At 45.4% G+C, this 20786-nt stretch overlaps 1 protein-coding gene across 1 annotated transcript in view; it reads left to right on the plus strand.

Annotated features, from left to right (window-relative positions):
- The window catches only part of LOC115105140 (limb region 1 protein homolog), a 64715-nt gene that overhangs the window by 27227 nt on the left and 16702 nt on the right, over window positions 1–20786 (plus strand). The window contains 11 exon segments of the mRNA XM_029626786.2: window positions 5550–5676; window positions 6574–6618; window positions 6621–6641; window positions 6927–6991; window positions 7470–7542; window positions 13945–14031; window positions 15324–15400; window positions 15857–15934; window positions 19353–19426; window positions 19803–19893; window positions 20484–20550. Coding sequence (XP_029482646.2) covers window positions 5550–5676; window positions 6574–6618; window positions 6621–6641; window positions 6927–6991; window positions 7470–7542; window positions 13945–14031; window positions 15324–15400; window positions 15857–15934; window positions 19353–19426; window positions 19803–19893; window positions 20484–20550 — 805 coding nt within the window.

Genomic DNA, 20786 nt, shown 5'->3' on the forward strand with positions numbered 1-20786 from the left:
CATTTTAGGTGAAATTAAATTTTTAAAAAGGGGTGGATCCTTAACTTGATTTAATGGCCCGCCGGCCTCCAAAAAAGGGAAAATATGCTTAGTGTCTTAATAAAACACAATTTTCCACCACCATGCTAGAATGGCTAATGCTGCTTCCTGATCTTGCGCATCGCGTTCAGTCAGGGGAAACAACCGACTGCTGCAACCTGATTGGCTGAATGCGGTGTGCGACATCCAAAAATTGTGATTTTATTAACACAGGTGACGGTCATTTCTTCTTTGAGGACTTATCAGCCTGACACCTCTTGGTAATGACGACAAGATGGAGTCCTTGTAGGGGGACCTCTATACCAGGCGGTGTCAGAGGAAGGCCCTAATAATAAGGCTCCAGCCACCCTAGTCATAGACCTTTTCTCTCTGCTACCTCACAGCAAGCGGTACCGGAGCGCCATTTCTAGGTCCAAAATGCTTCTTAACAGCTTCTACCCCCAAGCCATAAGACTCCTGAACAGGTAATCAAATGGCTACCCAGACTATTTGTGTTGTCCCCCCTATTTTACGCTGCTGCTACTCTGTTTATTATCTATCCATAGTCACTAATTCTACCTACATGTACATATTACCTCAACCAACCTGTGCCCCCGCATATTGACTCTATCGGTACCCCCTGTATATAGCATCGCTTCTGTTTATTTTACTGCTGCTCTTTAGTTATCAGTATTTTTTACTTATTTAGTTTTTACTATACACTTATTTTTCTTAACTGCATTGTTGGTTAAGGGTTAGTAAGTAAGCATTTCACTGTATGGTCTGTTGTATTCGGCGCATGTGACAAATACATTTTTATTTGAATAAACTCGAGGAAAACATCAAAAGTAGCATACTTGTAAATCCCTTTTTATGACTCGCGTCTAATGTTTTGGCCATGGGAGCTTGGGAGCGAATGACTCAGGTTCATTTAAAGGCTTTACATTTAAAACTAAAAAAGGGGAGTGCTAGTGAAGCATGAGTTTCACGGCATTGTTTTTTTCCTCTCTCGTCGTACAAGGCGGACGCGAATCGAATGATCGGGCTATGACGTGAAGCAAACGGTTTCCCACGCGCCCACTGCTGTGTCGTTGGGGCGAATCTTTAGAAGTTTAGTTTGCGGCAGCTTTACAGGGGGAAGCTTTCCAGACCAGCGACTCCCTCTCTGTTTTCTGTCTCTGACACGGCCGGGGCTGAAGGACGGGACTGAAGGGTACGCTAATAAGGGTTCTTTGCATCTGGCGTCTCTTTAGCAAGCATAGGCAGAGAAGTGGACTGGCTGGGAGTGGTGGATTGGGGTCGGCCCCCTCCCGCTGTCCCTCCATCCCACACGCTCCTGTCGGGGAGGGGAGCGATGGGCAGTGGGATGATCTCTGCCACTGTGCGCTGACCTGCTGCAGATTAATGGGGCTGGAGGTTTAGGACGCGCTCCCCCCCGCCACAGAGACCCCATGTCTGGGTCTCTGTGGCGCTCAACCTCTCCCATGCATCCCATGCTATTCTTTATTCTATCCATCACTATAGTCCCTATCCTCCTTCCTTATTCTATTCCTCTCCTGTCCCCCTCTCTCTCTCTCTCTCTGCAACTCTGCCCCGCCCCTTCTTTACCTTCCTCTGTTTTCTCCCTCTCCTCACTCGTTTGCTCATACCTCGTTTTCTCTCTCTCGCTGTCCCATCTCTCTCTCTCTTTCTCTCTTTCTCTCTCTCTCTCTCTCTTTCTTTCTCTCTCTCTTTCTCTCTCTCTGCCCTGGGGATGCGGAGGGAATAGCACACCATGCCACAATGACATTCAGCACTGATGAAACTCTGCATGTGCACCCCTTTTGGGCCCTGGTCAAAGTAGTGCACTATGTAGGGAATAGGGGGCCATTGAAGATGCTGACACTGCCTAGCTCTGCTTCCCCAAGGACACGCATGGGGATGCATGTATCCATCCAGATATTTAGTTTCTGATCCTACAGAGTAAGAGGGTGGCATTGAGCCATTCAGTGTTGGTATTAGGGCAACCAGTGATTCAGTGTAGAGGTCTTCACAGGTCCAAAAAGTTGGATCCGAAAGGAACTGACCTCTGGATTTCCTACAAGAACCCTAAACTGACCCGGTAAAAAAATAATAAAAAGAGACAATAAAATGTATCAGCTAAGTTTCCCTCTGGTTAATGTATTGGTTTAGACATGCTATAAGTCAGCAACTTCCCCTAACCTAAAAGCTATAGTCTTTATGCAGAGCCGTGGTCAGGTCCACTAGGGTATATCCACTGTAAGGTAGTTAGACCTCTAATTCAGTGTCCCCTGGGTTGCTGGTGGTTTGGATTGGCTCTCGTGGATGGGTCTGGGTGAGAACACACACACAAGTGTAGGTTGTTGCGAGTGTGTCGCTGTGGTTGTTTAGATGCAGTCATCTCATACACACAGGGCAGTGTCCCTCACACACACACATTTCTTAGAAGTATCTGATTCCCTGGTTTTCTAGTGGAGCTGCACTGGGCAGAGCAGGCAGCTAGCCCCACGCTCGACAGCGGTGCGGTGTGAGGATCTGGGAAGCTGAATAGTGGTGTACACATTTAGAATGGCAAGAATAGAAACATTCAGCTCGGGCTGGCGCTCGGCTCTGGATGCCATGGCGCTCTCCCTTGCCTATTTTTAAACGAGTTTTAACTACGTTTTCCACGTTTTGATGATTGTGGCGACTGTCTGCAGTGCTTACCATTCTAATGAAAAAACACATCTTCAGTACTTAAGAAAAGGATTATGCTAATTTGTTATGAAAGAGCAACAAGGAGAATGCAGGGTATAAGTAATGGAATATGTTATGTAATACGTGATTAATTGAAAGCTTGCAATTCAGACCCTCTGCATCCCAACACTTGGTCAACCTTTGTCTGACACTCCACAGAAATAATATTAGGGGAGGTGACAGGCATTGCCTTTGCCCTAAATGATCTGAATGGGTAATGATTTGAGTCTTATAAATGATCGAGAGGCCTGGCCTAGAGGGAATACACCTTCAGCATGGCATGGGCTGCTGGTTAAGGTGGACCGAGGCACCCGAGCAGAGCCACCTCCTGCAGCAGGCCATGCAAGGTTCTATCCATCCCAGAGCCTCCTTAAGAGTGTGTGTGTGTGGGGGATGTGACAGAAGTCCCTGAAAGCATTCCTCTCTCACCTCTTTCGAGATGCGTTCAGACATTCAACTGCTCTCCTCTTCTCCTCCACCATCTATCTATCTCTCCCCCTCCCTCTCTCCATCTCTCTCTGCATTGAGAGCTCCCTATTGGCCAGTTCTGCTCTGATGTGAGCTGCTAGACTGCAGCATCACAGTAGTTATGTACTCAGTAGGATGAACTGAACACATTGGAGGATAGAGGTTTCAGTATGCAGGTCAGGATAAAGGGCCTGTCATTAAACCATTTTAGAGCCGTGCACTATTTAGGGAATAGGGTGCCATTTGAGACAAAGACATGTTCCCTCAGTATACCACATGAGATGCTTCTCTAGATATGAGGTTTTATAAGGTCTACTGAGGGAATGTCTTTGTCTCAAATGGCACCCTATTCCCAAAATAGTGTACAACTTTTTTGCCAGGTTCCATAGGGCTATATAGAGATTAGGGTGCCATTTGGGATGCAGACTACGTACAGTATATTCAAAACTCCTTTCCTCACTTTAGAGAATCAGTAGGCCTGCCTGCTGAGGTGCAGCAGATCGTACCAGACATGGCCACAATGGGGCGCTCTAGACTACTCCCACTGCTGTGTTAGAAAATTCTAATTCAGTAATTTGACAGTCTGTGTGTCCCCCAAATGGCTCCCTATATTGTGCAGTGCTTTTGACATAGTGCACTATATAGGGAATGTGGTGCCATTTGGAACACAAGCTTAGATTCAACAGCTCCACTGTATGTGTGGAGAGATTGTGTGTTTGCAGAATGTGATTGATGATCAAAATGGTTGTGACGATGGCGTTTGAGATCATTGGTAAGTTAAGTGTTCAGTGTGTGAGATGTGGGCTCAATGTTGAGTTCAGACTTTTAAAAAGCAGTTTCATTACATGAGGATCACTTTCAAACAGAGGATCACTGCACTATGTATTTATTTTATTGAACCTTTTATTTAACTAGGCTAGTCAGTTAGGAACAATTTCTGACTTACAATTACAGCCTACTGGGGAACTGTGGGTTAACTGCCTCGTTCAGGGGCAGAATGACAGATCTTTACCTTGTCAGCTCAGGGATTTGATCTAGCAACCTTTTGGTTACTGGCCAAACGCTCTAACCACTAGGCTACCTGCAGCCCCATATATATACCTGGCTATAAACAAATTCCACACAGCAGTTAGCGGATCACCATTTACCTAGTAACACATTGATCATAGATGCCCAATTTGAGGCTAACCCACAAGCCCTGTGTAAGTCATGCTCTGCAGCCTATTCCTATAGTGCCAGACAGTATCTGGCAGTATCCTACAGTGTTGTAAAACAGAGGTTGCGTCCCAAATGGCACCCTATCCCCTTTAAACTACACTACTTTTGACCAGACCCCTATAGGCCCTGGTCAAAAGTAGTGCACTAGATAAGGAATATGGTGCCATTTGGAAGGCAGCCACTGTTTTCGCGTTCTCCGCCTCCACTGGCGGCGCGGGGGGTAAATGGACTCTTGTGTGAACAGGTAGAGAAGACTTTATTAACCACTCAGCAGTCTGTGACCCGGAAAACCCAAATTACCACAACTCCTGTCTGCGCTGGGCCGCAGGGCCGTGGGCGCGTTAAGAGCCCCCTAATCGTCCCCAGATGTAATGGGAGGCCTGCTCTTAATCTACACACAGGAGCGAGGCTTCACTTCAACTTGTTTTTTTTATTTAACCGGACCCGGCTCTGAGTCTGAGAGAGAAGGCACTGTAGTAGCTACATTTGATATTTGAAGTAACGTAGTGAGGCTGCAGCAACACTGGTTGTGGGGAGACTGCAGTGTCTGCGTGGTTTCACTCTATGTCCCAAGATTGCATCCCAAATGGCACCCTATTCAATAGTGCACCGCTTTTGACCAGGACCCATACCAGCTCAGTGGCCTTGTGGGTAGTGTCCGACCTGAGATTGCAGGGTTGGGGTTTTGACCCCCAGTCAAGTCATACCACAGACCCCAAAAATGGGACCCAATGCCTCTCTGCTTGGCACTCAGCATTAAGGTTAAGGATTGGGGTACCAATCTGTCGAACGCTACAGAAACAGGAGATTTGCCCATAGGGCAGGACGAGCCTTTCTGGCTCGTGCAAGGCTACCTACTTGTTTAACATAGGACTCTGGTCATGGGCTCTGGCCATTTGGAACTGGGCCCAAGTGATTCATTCAACTGATGTCATTTTTTAGAATGAGCTTGTTTTGCTGACCCTTCTTAGCTTTACTCAATTCCTAGGCAGTGTGAAAAGCCTTAGGAGAACTTGGCAAAAATCACAGCTTTGTATGAATAAAAACGGTTACATGGCTGTTTTTGTTCATCACTTCTCTCTCCTCCATCTGTGTGTGTTTTCTCACAGGGCATTAAGTCACGGGTTCTAGAGACCTTTGTGATGCTCTTCCTCCTCGGACTGCTCATCCTAGGAATAGTCTGGGTGGCGTCCGCGCTCATCGACAATGACGCAGCCAGTATGGAGTCACTCTATGGTAAAGGCTATGGGGATTTGTGTGTCACAAATGGCACACTATTCTCTATTTAGTGCACTACATTTGACCAGAGCTCTATGGGCCTTGGTCAAAAGTAGTGGACTATGTAGGGAATAGGGTGGCATTTGGGATGCAACCTCTGTTTTCTAGCTGTGTGGTTGGATGTACTGTACTAATCAAAAGTTTGGACACAGCTAATTATTCATGGATTTTTCTTTATTTTTATTTTACAATTTTCTACATTGTAGAATAATAGTGAAGACCTCAAAACTGTGAAATAACACATGGAGTTATGTAGTAACCAAAAGTGTTAAACAAATCAAAAATATATTTTATATTTGAGATTCTTCAAAGTAGCCACCCTTTGGTGATATACAGAAGGTAGCCCTATTTGGTAAATTGACAAGAACAACTCAAATAAGCAAAGAAAAATGACAGTCCATCATTACTTTAAGACATGAAGGTCAGTCAATCTGGAAAATGACAAGAACTTTCACTCCACCTTAACCCAAATGAGATCGTTTGGTATGAGTTGGACTGCAAAGTGAAGGAAAAGCAGCCAACAAGTGCTCAGCATATGTGGCTCTCCTTCAAGACTCTTCGAAAAGCATTCCAGGTGAAGGTGGTTGAGAGAATGCCATGAGTGTGCAAAGCTGTCATCATGGCAAACGGTGGCTACTTTGAAGAATCTAAAATATATTTATATTTGTTTAACACTTTTTGTGGCTACTACATGATTCCGTATGTGTTATTTCATACTGTTGATGTCTTCACTATTCTACAATGTAGATAATAGTAAAAATAAAGAAAAACCCTTGAATGGGTAGGTGTGTCCGAACTTCTGACTGGTACTGTATTTATTCAGCTTTAACTAACATTTCATCCCTTTTCCTTCAGATCTCTGGGAGTTCTACTTACCATACCTCTACTCCTGTATATCTCTGATGGGGGACTGCTCCTCCTGAGTGAGTATTGTTGTTGAATCAATAGGAGCATAATCAATGGAATATGTGCAAATTGAATATTATCTTGATTGATGTGCGGCAGGTTCAATAACACTTTTGATAGGGGCCTAAACTGTACAAGTGTACCAAGTTTCATGCTTTTAAGAAAAAGTGTATGGGGTGGGGGTGGGGGGGAGATCACATATGGCTTTGACTAGAAGGTCATTTGTGTTGTAATCCCTAGGTCCCTAATATGCTGGAACTGTTTTGGTTGTGTCTCGCCACTTGTAACTTCTTCATCCCCAGTGTGTACTCCTGTGGGCCTGTCCAGAATGTTCACAGTCATGGGCCAGTTACTAGTCAAACCAACCGTGAGTGCTAACTTCCATTCCATGCTCTACCTCAAACGCCTTCATTGTGTTTTATAAGCGCCAGATGCCAGCCAAATAGCTGGCATACTAACCCTCATATGACTGGCTACCTAATTGACTTTAGCAAATTGCAGTACAGCAGATGCCACATTCAATTTTAAAGTGCACAAATGTTTTTGGGGGAGCATGCCCCTCCACTGCCTGGCTCCTTTTTTTTTATTACGCTGGCTACTTCAGATTTTTGGGAACACATTGCTACATGTATTTATGTGTACTGTAAATATTTTAGTGACCATTATATGTTTGACCGACATGGACTTCTAGCTTTCCTCTGTCTGACTCTGAAATGGGTCATTTCTGCTATTAACATGTGCGACTTGTGGACACGAGGACTACAAACATGTCACCAACTCATCCACCCATCTGTTACTCTCCGGCCCCACTTCGGACCTTATTATAACCCATTTTGTCCCCTCAGATCCTGGAGGACCTGGATGAGCAGATTTACTGCGTTACTTTGCAAGAGGAAGCCCTTCAGAGGAGATTGAACGGTACGTTGTCAGTAGATCCTCGCCCGAAATTGCACCCTATTTATATTTAGTGCGCTACTTTTGACCAGAGCTAGGGCTGTGAGGCAGCCAAATGACAACGTTCACTGTAATGACTGTTTGAATAGCGAAAACGACACACATTTTCTCTTATCAGCTCCTGACAACATGTGCTGCTATAGAAATGGAATGAATAGAAGTTCAATGTTTCCCCTATATGCATTTAGAATGCCCACCGCCGCTGCACACCCACATTATTTAAAAAAATTAATTTTCCGGTTTGGAAAAGGCTTTCAGTGTAACTTTAAATGACTAAAACCATACTGAAAGTATGTAAAACGGATACTTTAACATTTTTATTTAACCTTTAGTCATCATGTAAGATCAAATTCTAACTTACCATGACTGCCTATTGGGGAACAGTGGGTTAACTGCCTTGTTCAGGGGCAGAACGACAGATTTTTACCTTGTCAGCTCGGGGATTCGATCCAGCAACCTTTCGGTTTACTGGCCCAAAGCTCTAACCACTAGGCTACCTGCCGGCCCTTTTTTATAATATAATATTTGAGAACTCCAAAACCTAATAAATGAAAGCTAGACAGTCAAGGAGAGGAAAAAAATAATAATTTAGGAGTGTTTTTGGCGTGGTTGGATTACTGACGTGGCACGCAGGGCACATGCCCAGAGGACCCGATTGGGGGCCAAATGGGTTTTGTTGTAATGTTTGAGCATAAGAACACAATGGCAATACACGCACATTACCCGACCCCAACAGGACCATCATCTATCCCTCTTTTTGATCCAGATAAACCTTCTCTGTTGGCTAAAACAAGCAGACGACATCAAAATTTGAAAAAGGTTGCGATTTGGATGTGAGCCAATGGGGTAACCGAGGTAACCACAAGTTGTTTTCCTCACAGGCGGGCAGGGCCAAGATGTTCTATTTTTGTACCGACTGGGACTATGAGTTTACCTGTCAAATTACCAGTGTTAGAGGTTCCAAGCCTGTTCTATTCATTCTATTTCTATGGGTGCTACTGCTATAGGGTGGGGTGCATTGCCTAGGCAACCAAAGACTTGTTTGCTACAACGCCTTGTTTGTTTTAGCAAGGAGCAGTAAAGTTTCATCACGTTGTTAAGAGTCCATGTTACCGCAGAAAGGGACTCAAACGCACGAATGCCCGGCCATCCTACCTTCAGTCAGCTGTTCGTCCCCCCCATGACCGTCTGTTATACGGTAATTGTGCCAGCCCTAACCAGAGCTCTATGGTAATGCACTATCGGCTATAGGGAATAGAGTGCCATTTCGGACACAGACCAGGAAATGTGTTGGCACATTACAAGGAGATGACTGCACAATAGCAGAGGTGCATAAAGATGGCGGCCCCCATGCACTTACCACAAATTCCTAGTTTTTGCTCAGTTCGCCATATTGTACGTTGCTCTCCATTACTCTTTTTTTGTATGGTCGTTAGCAAAGCTCAACTTCAAGACGCCGGCAATTTGGCATTTATTGGCACATTGAACCATATCGCACGCTATAGTTTTAAAACTCAGTGGATAGTGCTAAAACTGATGTCCTGTCGTCTTTATGCACGTTCGCCATTGGGTCGTGATGGAGCGCTCCTGCACTGGAACCAATTAGCATTGACAAATCAGCCTCCCCACTCCACCCCTCTTTTTCTCGCTCATTTGCTCCCTTCTCTCTCTCGTCCCCTCTCTCCCTCTCTTCCCCCAACAACTCTCTCTATTTCCCTGTCCTCTCCCTCTCCTCCTCTTTTTCTCTCGCTTTTTCTCTCTCGCTCTATTTTTCTCTTTCTGTCCCTCGCTCGCTTTCTTTCCCTCCCTCGCTCTCTCTTTCACTTTTTCTAAAGGACAAGCTGCAGCTGCCATTGTCAGAGACCATAAATTACATTGGTGGAGAGTTTTAGAGTCAATTTAAGAACACGGCACACTGCCTTCCACTGGCACTACTGGCCAGGCGATTTCCTCATTTGATCTCTGGCCCCAGACTAGTAATGACAGGCCCCTCATTAGGAGGGAATTGAAATGGTCTTGGAGAGTAGCTGTGTCTCAAATGGCACATAGGGCTCTGGTCAAAAACAGTGCACTGTGTAGGGAACAGGGTTCCATTTGGGACTCAGACTGTATTTATTTCTGATGGTGGTGTAGTAGATGTTGGTGAAACATGTTGATAGACTACTACTAACTAGGCCAGGGATGGGCAACTGGCGGCGGCCCCCCTTTTTTGTAGGCCCGTGGATCAATTTCCCAAGACCAAGAAAAATTAAAATTATTTTTTGAAAAATAATAATTTTGGCACTCAGTCGGGATCTCAACTTATTTTTGAATGTTAGAATAGTAGAATACACAAGGTGCCATTTCGAAATTTGGTTGTGCATCAGCAGTTTTTCACTCAATTACCCATGTCAGCTAAACATTTTTAGATTGGTAAATTAGTCTAGCAGCCAGCTATCTAAACATACATTACCGACAGGGTTATCATTGATTTCGTTAGTCGCTCTCGCTCATATCATGCTAGAGACTGCAAACATGTCTCTCCACCAAATGTGTAGAACTGCAGGAAATAAGCTGTAAAATTGCACATTTTATTTTCATTCCACCCCATGTCAAAATGTGTAGATGTGCAGCATTATTGCTTTACAACTGCAAAATCTTCTCTACTCCCCATGGTTAAAAGGAAATTAACTCAAACTAAAAATAAATGTTATTTGCTGTCAAGATGTTTTACTTGCAAAATACACTATTTGTCAACCTGCGTTGCCTTTTATCTACCTACGGCCACTGTTCCCAAATTCCTTCTTTTAGTGTTGAAGAATCCCACAAAGCAGGAAGTATTTGGGGCGCCCGCCAAACATACTTTAATATCAAGTGAAGCACGCAACAAAGTGTACAGATGCAAGTAAATAAAGAGGATGAGTGTCTTTACAAACCAGGGAGGTACGGAAGATTGCTTGTGCTGATAGCACTGTTTTCAAACGCTACGCCGGTGCTCCTCTCAATAGGTCTGCTATTGAGCTGTTTGGTTTCCTAGGGCTTATGCCAAATGCTGGTGCTTTGAACACCTGATAAAATAAGTGTAATCTGTTCCTTATCACCGGGACGAGGGTTTGATGTCGCCGTGAGTTGAACACAATAACCCCACTCCACGACTTCTCCAGTCCACCGGGGCGGCGCGGCCTAACTCCACCGCTCTCCCGTGGTGGAGAGAGCGAGAGCTAAGCAGCTGGGAGAATAGCTATCGCTCAGACACTAAGTAGCGAGATCCGTGTCGCCTTATCGGGAATCCCAGGAATGTTTTTTTTTTTTTTACCACACACACTCGGGTGTAACTCGAAGGGTATGAGTGGAGGGTGAGGTTCCCTCTGATCTTTTCGAGAAGGAGGAAGAGGTTCAGGGATAGTTCACAGGACACACTCCACAAGCGCCCAATGTCCTCCTCGCTTGGCTTGTGTCCTCTGCATCCCTCGCCTGCCCGGCCGTAGATTAGACCTGTCTCATTACACTTTGTTTATGTTTGCTGTTTTGGATTAACGAGACCGATCAATGGATTGGATTGATGTATATTTACTCTTCAGGGTTTTGAGTTTGCATCTCTTCTCTGTGCAATTACATCCCAAATAGCATTTAGGATTTGGTTGTTTGCTTTAGATGAGCAGGAGCGGTGGGTTATTCCGGCTGAGTGGCCGTGTGTGTGTGTGTGTGTGTGTGTGTGTGTGTTTACTCTGCGAGAGGTTTGATAGGACCATATGAACCGCAAGGAGACGCGCAGTGACACGCTCATTACAATATCAGATCTGGCTACCCTAGCCAGTGATGGGGAGCAAGCTTGTCCTTTTGAAAATGCACAGTGTTGCATGATTTATCTGCATATGTAATTCGTGTCAGGAGAATTGACATTATGCATAGTTTTACATTGGCCTGACAGAATGATGTGTCCTGAGCCCCCTCCACCAGGTGTCCCTGTTTGTTTGCTATGCTGTAGCCTATTTCATTGAGAGTCTAGCTATGTCCCCGTTGTCTCTCCTTCCTCCCAAAGTATGCACTTGTTCACATCCCTTGACTGAAAGGAAATGACTGGTATAAGAAATATGGCCGAAACATTTAGTCCATGCCTCCACCGATCCAATGATTTTAGATTTGTGGGAAGGAGCGAACAAATGCACACTTCAGGAGAAAAGGAGATATTATTGGGACGTGTTCTTTTGTTAAGTTACTGCAGTTTGGTGCATTGAGATAAATTAAGTGTGTTGGTCATTTTAGGAAATGGATTATGCAAAGTTAGGCTACATTTGATATTGTCCAATGTCACAAAATGTCTTCACAATTATCTCTCTTTTGACGGTTTCCCCCCTATACTTCTGGCCTTTTCTGAAAAGTGTCAATGCCTGGGTCTATGTAGTTCACGGCGTTCTACAGTGAGTGACGGGGATGGTTTCGATTTTTGACCTTATGCCACATCTTCAGACGCAGTAGCTAATTAGGTGAGAGGGCAACGTAACAATGGCCCTATGCTAATGTGAAGGCCTTGCACCTGAGCTAGTTCAGTATTCCAACTCCAGTCCAGGGTCGTGTCCAAAAGCAGGGGCTCTGGACGAAAAAAGTGCACTATATAGGGAATAGGCTGCCATTTGGGATGCAGCTCAGACATGAGCTAAGCTGCTGTCTTAGTTGAGGCTCGCTAGCCCCTCTGGTTCCCTCTGTGTGTTTCGCGGCAGCAGCAGCGTGCTCTGGTCCAGATGCTATGCGGCACGATGACCTTGCCAACGCCTCCGTCCGTCGCCTCCGCCTGCTGCTTAGCATAATGTGAGGTGACGTAATCGCTAAACTATGGTGAAGGTTGGAGAGGAGAAGTTTCATTATTTTCGGCAGCAGTAGCAGCGTTGGTACGTGCAGGAACTCGGGAACTTTTTTGGGGACTGCTGTCTCCTCTGCTGCCCGTACCTTAATATATCTTGCTTTTGCTTGAAGGATGTCACTTCTTAAAATTGCTATTATTCACTTTTCCTTTATCGTCTGCATTGTTTTGTTTTTTATCATGTAATGATTTTGTTCTTGGTTGGTGGTCAGATAATTTGATGTTCCTAATAATAGTCATGGCTAGTTGGAGCTTTTTGTAAATATTATTTTTATTTCACCTTTATTTAACCAGGTAGGCCAGTTGAGAACAAGTTCTCATTTACAACTGCGACCTGGCTTGAAATTGATTTAGAGTCGGTGTAATAATAGGATTACTGTGATAAGGTGATGGCTGAGGATTTTGTTTTGCATACGTTCTCCAGATAGATGAGATGTCTTGTGGCTGAACAGTCACGGTGCCCCTCAGGACTCGATGTTGGGTCCGACTCAATTCTCAAATCACGTCCTGTTGAACTGCTCGTGACATTTCCTGTTGCATTGTGACTGCATTTGGTTTGAGGGTTCAAAGTTTCCCCAACTGCGTTCCTGGGACAGGTATTAGGCAGGGCACAGACAGGATCCACTCTGGGTTTTTTTTTCCCCTCCACCTACTCTATCCTTTTTTTCTCTTTCTCGTTGTATCCCAAAGCCCATCCAGACAGGGTGTGTCATAATAGTTGGGGGGGGGGGATATTTGATCAAAGTGATTGGTTCTTCACCCCTGTAACAAAGATGAAAGATCATCTTTTTATTGCACGCTAGTAACAGTGTGACACTGAACTAATTAGTCTTGATCTGCCAATCACCCCAGGGGATGCAAATGGATACTCTTCCACTTGGCTTTGAGGGCTCCAACCTGTACGTCAAGGCTGGAAGGAAAACAGAGTAAAACAGATCAATTAGCCTTAAATGAGCTGCCCTTGTGGTTTTCCTGGAGAATCCCTCGCTGTCTTCTCCCTAGCCCCGGGAACCAGTTGGAGCATGCACCCGTTCGCTCGCTAGACAGCATTGACACAGGAGATTATTTTTACTTGTTTGAGAGACCACATTGTTATGTACAAAGCAGGATTACCCGTTCAGATGGGATTTCTTAATAAAATAGGAGAAATGCCATAAAGGTTGAGGGTTGAAAATACAGAAGTAGTCATGCTTTTTTATTAGAGGCTTTAGTGCAACCTTTCTGGAGAAAGAACTGCACCTACGTAAGCAGTGACTGAAAATGCTTTATTTACCTGTTAAAGGGAGACCCCTTGCCATGACTATTAATTATTGTTGAACATTAATCACGTGTAGCTAATCGAACTGTCTGTTTAGCCTCCCTGTTTTTACAGAATTAACAAATATACCTTTTCAGTTATTTGACAGATACTTGGCAGTCGAATCACAATGACTACGTGGTGCGTGAGTGAGTGAAGTGTAAAGGTAAGTTAAAAGCTTGATAAAATGCCATGCCCTTATTTGATGTCACCCCCCTCTTGTCCGCAGGGTCGACATCTCACTCTCATTCCCAAGGAAGTGCTCATCGACTCAACAAAGAATTGGACATCGTCCGAGATCAGAGGAATAAACTGGGTGAGTTGTTGGTGCCGCATTATGCTTTCTGGAATTATAATATGTATGGGCAGATGCTGTCTTTCGGGACTTTGAATTCTCTATTGAAACATATGCAAAGAGGTAGGCTTTTCAGATATTGCTGAGAGCCAGCGAGCCTTTCTTTTCCCTCTCGGTCTTATTTCTTAATTTGGACACGTCCCAAAGCATTTCTGCTCGATAATGATTATTTTCCATCCTTTTTAGGATATTATAAATGAGGTACAATGGGTGCGCGCCAAGGCTTTTGGGGGTTGGGAGGGGGAGATGAGGCCACAAAGGCACTTAGGATATTGGACAAGATGCAAACTTTATATTGTGCCCAGCCTTTTAGTGATGTCATTAATTTAGCAGGAGGGTGCATATAGAGTGCGCCTTGGCAAACGTCACAGGCCGCCCAGCCTGGCACAAGGGGAGGGAGAGAGATGGGGGGGGTGAGAGAAGGATGGAGGGCGAGAGAGAAGGATGGAGGGCAAGTCAGTCAAGCTAGTCGTAAGGACACTGGACCACAGTGTTGTAATGTCCTTTCTGAAATCCCTTTATTTCACATGTCCTTTACTGTCCTTGGCCCACGCTGTGGTGTACTCTTCCGTCAGTCTTCAGAAGCTATCACTGCTGACATAATACTATTATAAGGCAGATTCTCGATGTGTAGAACGATTTAAACGATAGAGACCTATTCTCTGCAACCATCTATTTGTGTCAGAACAAGAAGGCAGATCGGTAGCGGCGCTGTCTGTCATCCTTTAACAGGTAGACCTATAAATCAAGTTGTTCATTTTAATCTCAGTTTTCTGTTTCATCTGTACTCCGTTATTGTTTCTATATAGCGAAGATGGACTAATTAAAGAGGAAGACTGATTTATGGTCTCTCTGATGAGAGAGCAGATAATGTTGGTGCCCACACTCACGATATGTTTTACCAAACCAAGTTGTACTAACTCTAGAAATAAACCCTGAAGCCATGAGGTTTCACGACTCACTTTTGATATATTAATGAAACAGTTTAGGAAAACAGTCTTTAATATCGTAAGTGATTCACTCTATTGATTTGAGGTATTGGTCGTATTTGCCTAAATGGTTAGAATCCCAAACTCAATGAATGTGGTGGTTTCCCAACTCAGACCTCTCTCCCCATCTCTTTCTTTGTCTTTCTTTCTCATACCCTCTTTCTCGCTCTTTCCCCCTACCTACCTACCTACCCACCCTCTCTCTCTCTCTCTCTCTCTCTCTCTCTCTCTCTCTCTCTTACCTTCCCTTCTTCCCTCCCCTAGAGAGGAGGAAGAAAGCCTCTGCATGGGAAAAGAACCTGCTCTACCCCATTGTGATGTTAATACTACTCACAGGGACGGTGAGTATTCAGATTGATACTGCTGCAGCCAGTCACTCCCACTAAAGCCCCTGTTTCCCAATGGCATATGAAGCATAAATCCTTGGTGGCTGCTGGGGAGTTTTCCCTGGTCAGCTTAGTTTGCAATCTCAAATGGCACCCTATTCTCTATGTAGTGCACTCCTTTTGTCCAGAGCCCTATGGCACCCTATCGTTTGTCCGGCCGTGTTAAAGAAAAGGCTCCGCTAAATAGTCACACCGCTGAAGCAGCTGGGCTTTCGAGTACTCTACATGGATGGATTCAATCTGCCTCTTTTAACATGCTCCTGTTGTACAGCCGCAGTGTGGAACTGCTTACAGAATATGCACTTTGCAGAGTACAGAGAAACAAACCCATGATTAGTTCCATCTTGTCTTTGATTTGATCTTTTTAGCTAAATCCCTCTGTTTCTCAACTCTCCTCCTCCTCCTCTCTAGACCATCTCAGTCCTACTGGTGGCGCTGAATATCCTCTATCTGCTGGTGGATGAGACAGCCATGCCAAAGGGATCAGAGGTAGGCTATAATGGCGAGAGAGACTTGCTTCCTGTTCCCCTTATGAACAGATTCACATCAGAGGCCGTTTCTTTTTTATACAAGCCCTAACGCACGCACACACAGGTAAATCCGGAGCGAGGCAGCTACTGAACTAGACCGCTGCGAAGGTGCTTGGCAGTCGTCGGGGATATAAATCAAATTCCGGATATGCTCAGGTGCATGTTGGAAAGAAAGCTCTGGGCCAGATGTTTATCATAGCAGAGCTGGCCTGGATGCCTTTTTTGTCGTGCTGCTGCTCATTGAAAGTCATTTCACAGCGGCATGCAGATGAAATGTGTGATGTCCGCAGCAGGTGAAATAAGCTGCTTTACCCTCTGTGTGTGTGGGGGGTGGGGGGGGGTTCAGTCAGTAGCTCTGTGTGGACCAGGCAGACCAGGTGAACTCCTGTTATGTGTCTGACTGGAGAACCTAATACTCTTGCATGTAATGTACTTCCTTAATCTCTTTATCTCGTTTCATCTGCTACAACCGAAGTGTGTGTGTGTACGCTCGTTCGCTCGTCTCTTGTGTGTTTGTGTGTGTTTTCCTTTCGTATGACTAAGGCAACAAAAGGTATCTTCTTTCTGCCTAATTTCTCAGCTCGTCTTACGGGTGACCGTCCGCCCTCCTTCTCGACATTCCAATTGAGGAGATATTTTCTTTGGCATGACGCATTGCAGAAAATCCCCCAAATTATGCTTGTCATGCAGCTTGATTCCTGCCTCCTGCCTCCCCCTGACAGCCACAGCACAGCTAAATGGTTTACGCGTTTGATGAGCTGGAAGGATGCCACGCCTCTGATCTCACATTGCTAGGGGGGCGGCATCCGTGTGTCCTAACAGTCAATCATTACGGATATCATACCCATCTAACCAACTTAACAGGGATGGCTGGTGCATCGCAATGCCCTCTCAGCTACTATGCACTCTCTGAGAGAGGAGCGAGGGGGCCGAGAGAGAGGAGGGTGCAAGGGAGGGAGGGATGACTGGGCCAGGTAGGTGAGAAAGGGAGAGAGAAGGGAAAGCGAGGGAGAGGGCCAATGGGCTCCAGACTGTGGGGAAAGTCAAATGAGGCCCATTCCAGATAGAGCTGTAGGGCTGGGAGCAGAACAGAGCAATAGAGAGGAGCTGTAGATGTTTGTTTATCCCTCCCTCCTACACAACACTGCATGGCACTCAGTACTACAGGGCTACTGCTGCTCCAACCTCCAGCCTCCTCCATCTCTCTCTCTCTCTGACTCACAGCCAGACAGGAGGGGAGGAGAGGAGGTGCACCAGTCAGAGGACAGGGCTTTTTACAGCTTGATGAACAGGCATTAAGAGGACTTACAACCGTGTTATTGCCAGCTCATCCCCTGTAGGTGCTGATCTTGGGTCAATTTGGCATTTTACCCCGCTAATGGTTAAGGTTAGGATTGGAGGATGGGAAGCTGATCCTAGATCCGTACCTAGGGGATCCTCTGAACCTTTGACTGATGACATTCGGTTCCTTCTCAATCTGTGGCTTTGCAAAACAAAGAAATGATAAGGGGGGGATCCACGGTGAGTATTTTTTTTCTTCTGTTATTATCCGTCACTGAAACTATGTGAGGTACATCAAAGCGTGACGGAGGAGGACGGGACACGCCTGAAGGGCCTGGCTGGGTGTGACGCTCTCCACACGACCTCGCCGGCACACAGGTGTTGCTCCCCGCTAATCCCAGAAACAACAGACACGGTGTGTCTGAATGAGCCAGGCTGCGAGGAACACCAACCCTAGCAGCCCTCCACCCCGCCACTGGAATGAAAAGGATACCAGATTGAAAGGTGGCTTAATGAGAAAGCTGCCACACGCCCACCCACCTGTCACTTTAACATGTTAATATCTTCCCAAAATGGCAGAAACGTAACACTGAAGAGTTGACCTTTCCCATGACATGGACACATGCATTACACAACCCCTCCCACTCCACTATTAATAAATGACATCAGATGCTGTGTGCTAATTCGCTGAGAGAGAGAGGGCTCTACAGAGACCGTTGCAGAAAAAGGTGTGAAACTACACTTTCCTTTTTATTTTCTCTTTCTTTGCGTGTGTGTGTGTGTGTGCAAAGTGACCTGTACAAGTGTGTTTTTGTCAGTATTAATGCAGCTGGAGCTAGCTCCTAGATATTGACGACCGGTGCCGTTTTTAACTTGACAGAAGTGCAACCCTCTGTACAACGTGTCCCTGTGCTGCTGTGCCATAGCATGGATCTCTCCAACAGAGAGCATGCGTCCCAAATGGCATCCTGTTCCCTTTTCTAGCGCTCCACTTTTGAACAGGGCCAATGGGGCCCGGCTCAAAAGTAGTGCACTGTATAGGGAATACATGGTGCCGTTTGGGACGCGGCCGACGTCTTCCTCTGCTGCGAGTCGCTCCAACACAGAGCAAGCAGGTCACTGATCCTCTTTTGGATTGAAGTGAAAAGTAGTTCATGTAAACAGCTAGGGTGCCAAGTCTTACAAAAGCAAATGTTTATCACTCAAACAAAACACAGATGCCGAGACTATTGGCGTAATATATAGATGTCTCTTTTCCCCGCACGAACTTCAATTGGGCAGGGCAGAAAACATCTGGCGTGTTTGCCGAAGCGTTTTTAAATGTATTTGTATTTGTTATTGGCATGCATTCACGTTCTCCACTTTTTACCGTAAGCACTTCTGTGCCTCGCTGCTTGTCTCAACACCTGTTTGCATATGGTGTGATGGACAGTGATTTGAAAAGGGAGTCTTTTCTCTCTTTCATCTCTTTCCATCCATTACTGAGCCGGTTGGAGTCTGTTGAAAGGGAAACTTCGACTTGTGCCGAGTTTTAGGTAGGCTAGTGGTTAAGAGTGTTGGGCAAGTAACTGAAAGGTTGCTGGTTTGAATCCCAGGGCCGATTTAGGTGAAAATCTGTTGATGTGCCCATGAGCAAGGCACTTAACCCTAATTGCTCCTGTAAGTCACTCTGGATAAGAGCGTCTGCTAAATGACTAACCTGTAATGTAAATGTTTTAACTTTTCTTTCTGTAATCACATACTTACAGTTAACTTTTGTCATATAAAATCATTCTATTCAGGATTTATTTGCACTGTTAAAAAAAAAAACTATTTTGGTGTTCTTCTGATGACACACAGACAAATGAAAGATCCTCTTTTTGAATGTTGATTTGATTTGTGGTCTAGCCTTTTGGCCTCTGGAACACATACCACTGCAGAATGGGGTTGAATCGAGCCCACTGCTATTTCAGCACACTCTGTCTCCTCCTATATTTCCTCTCCTTGTCTCCTTTCCTGTCCTGGTCTCTATCCACAATAAATCAAGAGGAGTGCGACTGCCCCCCTTCCTTAACAAGACAACAACAACAAAACCCCCTCTTCCTCTGTCATTCCAGGATCGGGGGCTTGGGAACACCTCGCTGTCCACGTTTGGACTGGTCCAGGCTGTCGTCGACATCATCCTCATGTTGTATCCTTTCAATGATCCCTCTGCTCTGGGGCCATATGAAGTGTCTGAGTAGGAGTTACCGATCTAGGATCAAGTCCTCTGTCCATGTATTATTTTTTATTGGGATAAAAAAAATGCAAGATTGATCCTATTTCAGCAGTCCTACTCTGTGACATTTGATACATATGGCCCTTGCTCCATGGTGATACGAGTGACATTCCCAGGGCCAGTGGTGTTTACTTACTTAAGACCTTGCTTAGTCTTGACATTTTCCGGGACATTCTGTTGTGTTTCGTCACATTCTTCCTTGGTGAAAAGGTGCCAACTGGCCACTTAAAATGTCAACAAATGTCCGAATCAAGACGCTTTGGATTTCTTGTCCTTGATTCCGCACCAGCTACTTGATGGTGTCCTCAGTTGTCGGCTTCTACAGCTTGCGAGTGTTTGAAGGCCTCACTCCCAGGAAAGACGACACGACCATGACAACGGTAAATGCACACACACAGCGGTGATGATATATTGAGACCTTGTGTTTCATCCTCTTCAGCCCCCCCCCCCCCCCTCCAGTCCTCCGTCTGAATGGTTCAGTTCATCTCCCACCCAATATTTGTTTGTGAGTTGCGTAAACATGGACGTTGCGTAAACAATCGCTTCTTTTCTTGTACATCAGTGAGGGGTGGGTGGGGGTGGTTGTGTGGGGAGGGGGGGCTGGTTGTGTGCTCTGTTTGGCTCACGGGGGCAGCCATTCACTTAGTAATGAGCGGGGGGAACGGTGAGGCTTGTTAACGAGCCATGGCGACTCAGTGAAAGGACTTGAAAGCCACAAAAGAGCAGAATCTGGTAATGAGCATCTTCAGAACTACTAATTGCACAATATGTGTGGAATCCATTTACTGTGAAGAGGTGTGTGTGCGCGTGCACATCTGTGTGTGTGTGTACACAGTGTCTTGTTAAGGTAATCACGCCCTCAGTTCTCACACTCAATGGTTTCATCATGGCCTATCTATATGTTAATGGTTTTCATCAGTTAAGGTTCTATACCTGCTGACTCTAACTCTCTGCGACCCCCTCCATGTAGATCATTGGTTGCTGTGTGTCCATCCTGGTGCTGAGTTCAGCCCTGCCAGTCATGTCCAGAACACTTGGTGAGTCTCTCCTAGCTTTTATCCATATTTTATAATTTTCTGTCCCAAATGGCACTCTATTCCCTATGAGCCCTGGTCAAAGTAGTGCTACCTTTGTGAAATTTATAGATGTCAAAATCAATCTATTCAACCCATGGATTGAACACGTAGTAGATGGAATGAATAGGTGAGCACTGATGTTCGGTGAACATTTCGGGAGTGCTTTTGTGAGAAACTAATTGGAGGGCAGAGATGGA

The sequence above is a fragment of the Oncorhynchus nerka genome, linkage group LG22, assembly GCF_034236695.1.
Source record: "Oncorhynchus nerka isolate Pitt River linkage group LG22, Oner_Uvic_2.0, whole genome shotgun sequence".
Lineage (NCBI taxonomy): Eukaryota > Metazoa > Chordata > Actinopteri > Salmoniformes > Salmonidae > Oncorhynchus > Oncorhynchus nerka.